Source organism: Myripristis murdjan, chromosome 14, assembly GCF_902150065.1.
Source record: "Myripristis murdjan chromosome 14, fMyrMur1.1, whole genome shotgun sequence".
Classification (NCBI taxonomy): Eukaryota; Metazoa; Chordata; class Actinopteri; order Holocentriformes; family Holocentridae; genus Myripristis; species Myripristis murdjan.
In genome coordinates this window covers 26,802,573-26,803,702 of record NC_043993.1, presented here as the reverse complement: position 1 = coordinate 26,803,702, position 1,130 = coordinate 26,802,573, and the positions used below count along the sequence as shown (strand labels likewise).

Below are 1,130 nucleotides of genomic sequence, written 5' to 3'. Positions count from 1 at the left end.
ATTAATAACTCCTTCAACTCTCATTTCCCCTGAAGTTTCTCTTTAAGAATCTTCAAAGATAGAAAAAAAAAAACAAAAAAAAAAACTTGGTTCCATATTTTACAACAATGGCATATGCATATTGCCATCTGCTGGCTGCAACATTTCACTGAAGCTACATCACACTTGTAATGAGTGAAAGATTCAAACCCAAGGCTGCATCAAATAGAAAATATCCTCATGGTTTGGGCATTGTTTTACACACATTTCTCTGTAATTCAGCAGGACATTTTTGGGATCTTTGGAAACCTCTACTATCATTTTAAAATAAAATGATGTGGGTTTCAACAAAGCTTGGCTGTGCAGCATGTATTTGTAATGACGAATCTGCCGATGGGACTAGTATTGAAGAGGTTTTAATACTGGCTATGATTCATCCGGCAAACACACTTGATAATCTTTTTGTCTCCTGCCTCTCTTTTCCTCCCTCCTCCCTGCTGTTTCCTTTCTGTCCCGCATCTTTCTTTTCTCTATTCTTTATTTCCTTACCGACTGTTTTTTTTCTTTGCCCCGCTCCAGCTGTCGTGGAAGGGGACAGCTTCGAAGAGGTTTACCACAAAGTAAAGACAGTGATCGAGGAGCAATCAGGGCCTTACATCTGGATCCCCACTCGAGAGAGGCTGTGATGCTGCACCCGCCCCACCTGCACCCCTCCCACACCACCGCCGACGACCACCCCCCCGCCCCCGTCCTTCCTTCACCCCGCCCTGCAGCCAGCCTCGCCTGTCTGTCTGTCCTCCAGCAAAGTCAGCAGCTTTCACAGAGAATGACAAACGGCATACCGAGACAAACACAGAGACAAAGATGTGCACAGCGGGACAAAGAGACGACAACCAAAACAAGAGACACGGAGACAGATGCGAGCACAGAGCGACTTGTAATTAGACAGAAAGTGACTGATAGAAAAAAAAAAGAAAGAAAAACAAACATCTAATCAGTATTCCACTTTAATGAGGCAGGACTGGGTGCTGAGGGAGAGTGCAGAGGGTGACCCAGCAGGGACGGACACAGGGTAAGCACAGAGTATTCAGACCACCTCACCCTCCCCGTCTCTCAAGTTTAACACTGTTGAACACCTCCATGCCCCCTGT

General features: G+C 45.7%; 1 protein-coding gene across 1 annotated transcript in view; it reads left to right on the top strand.

The window, feature by feature from the left end:
* Positions 1 to 665, top strand: part of dlg4a (discs, large homolog 4a (Drosophila)) — a 57,822-nt gene extending 57,157 nt beyond the window's left edge. The window contains exon 22 of the mRNA XM_030068975.1: positions 559 to 665. Within this exon, the coding sequence (XP_029924835.1) occupies positions 559 to 665 (107 nt within the window). The remainder of the gene's footprint in view (positions 1 to 558) is intronic.
* Positions 666 to 1,130: the final 465 nt, after the last annotated feature.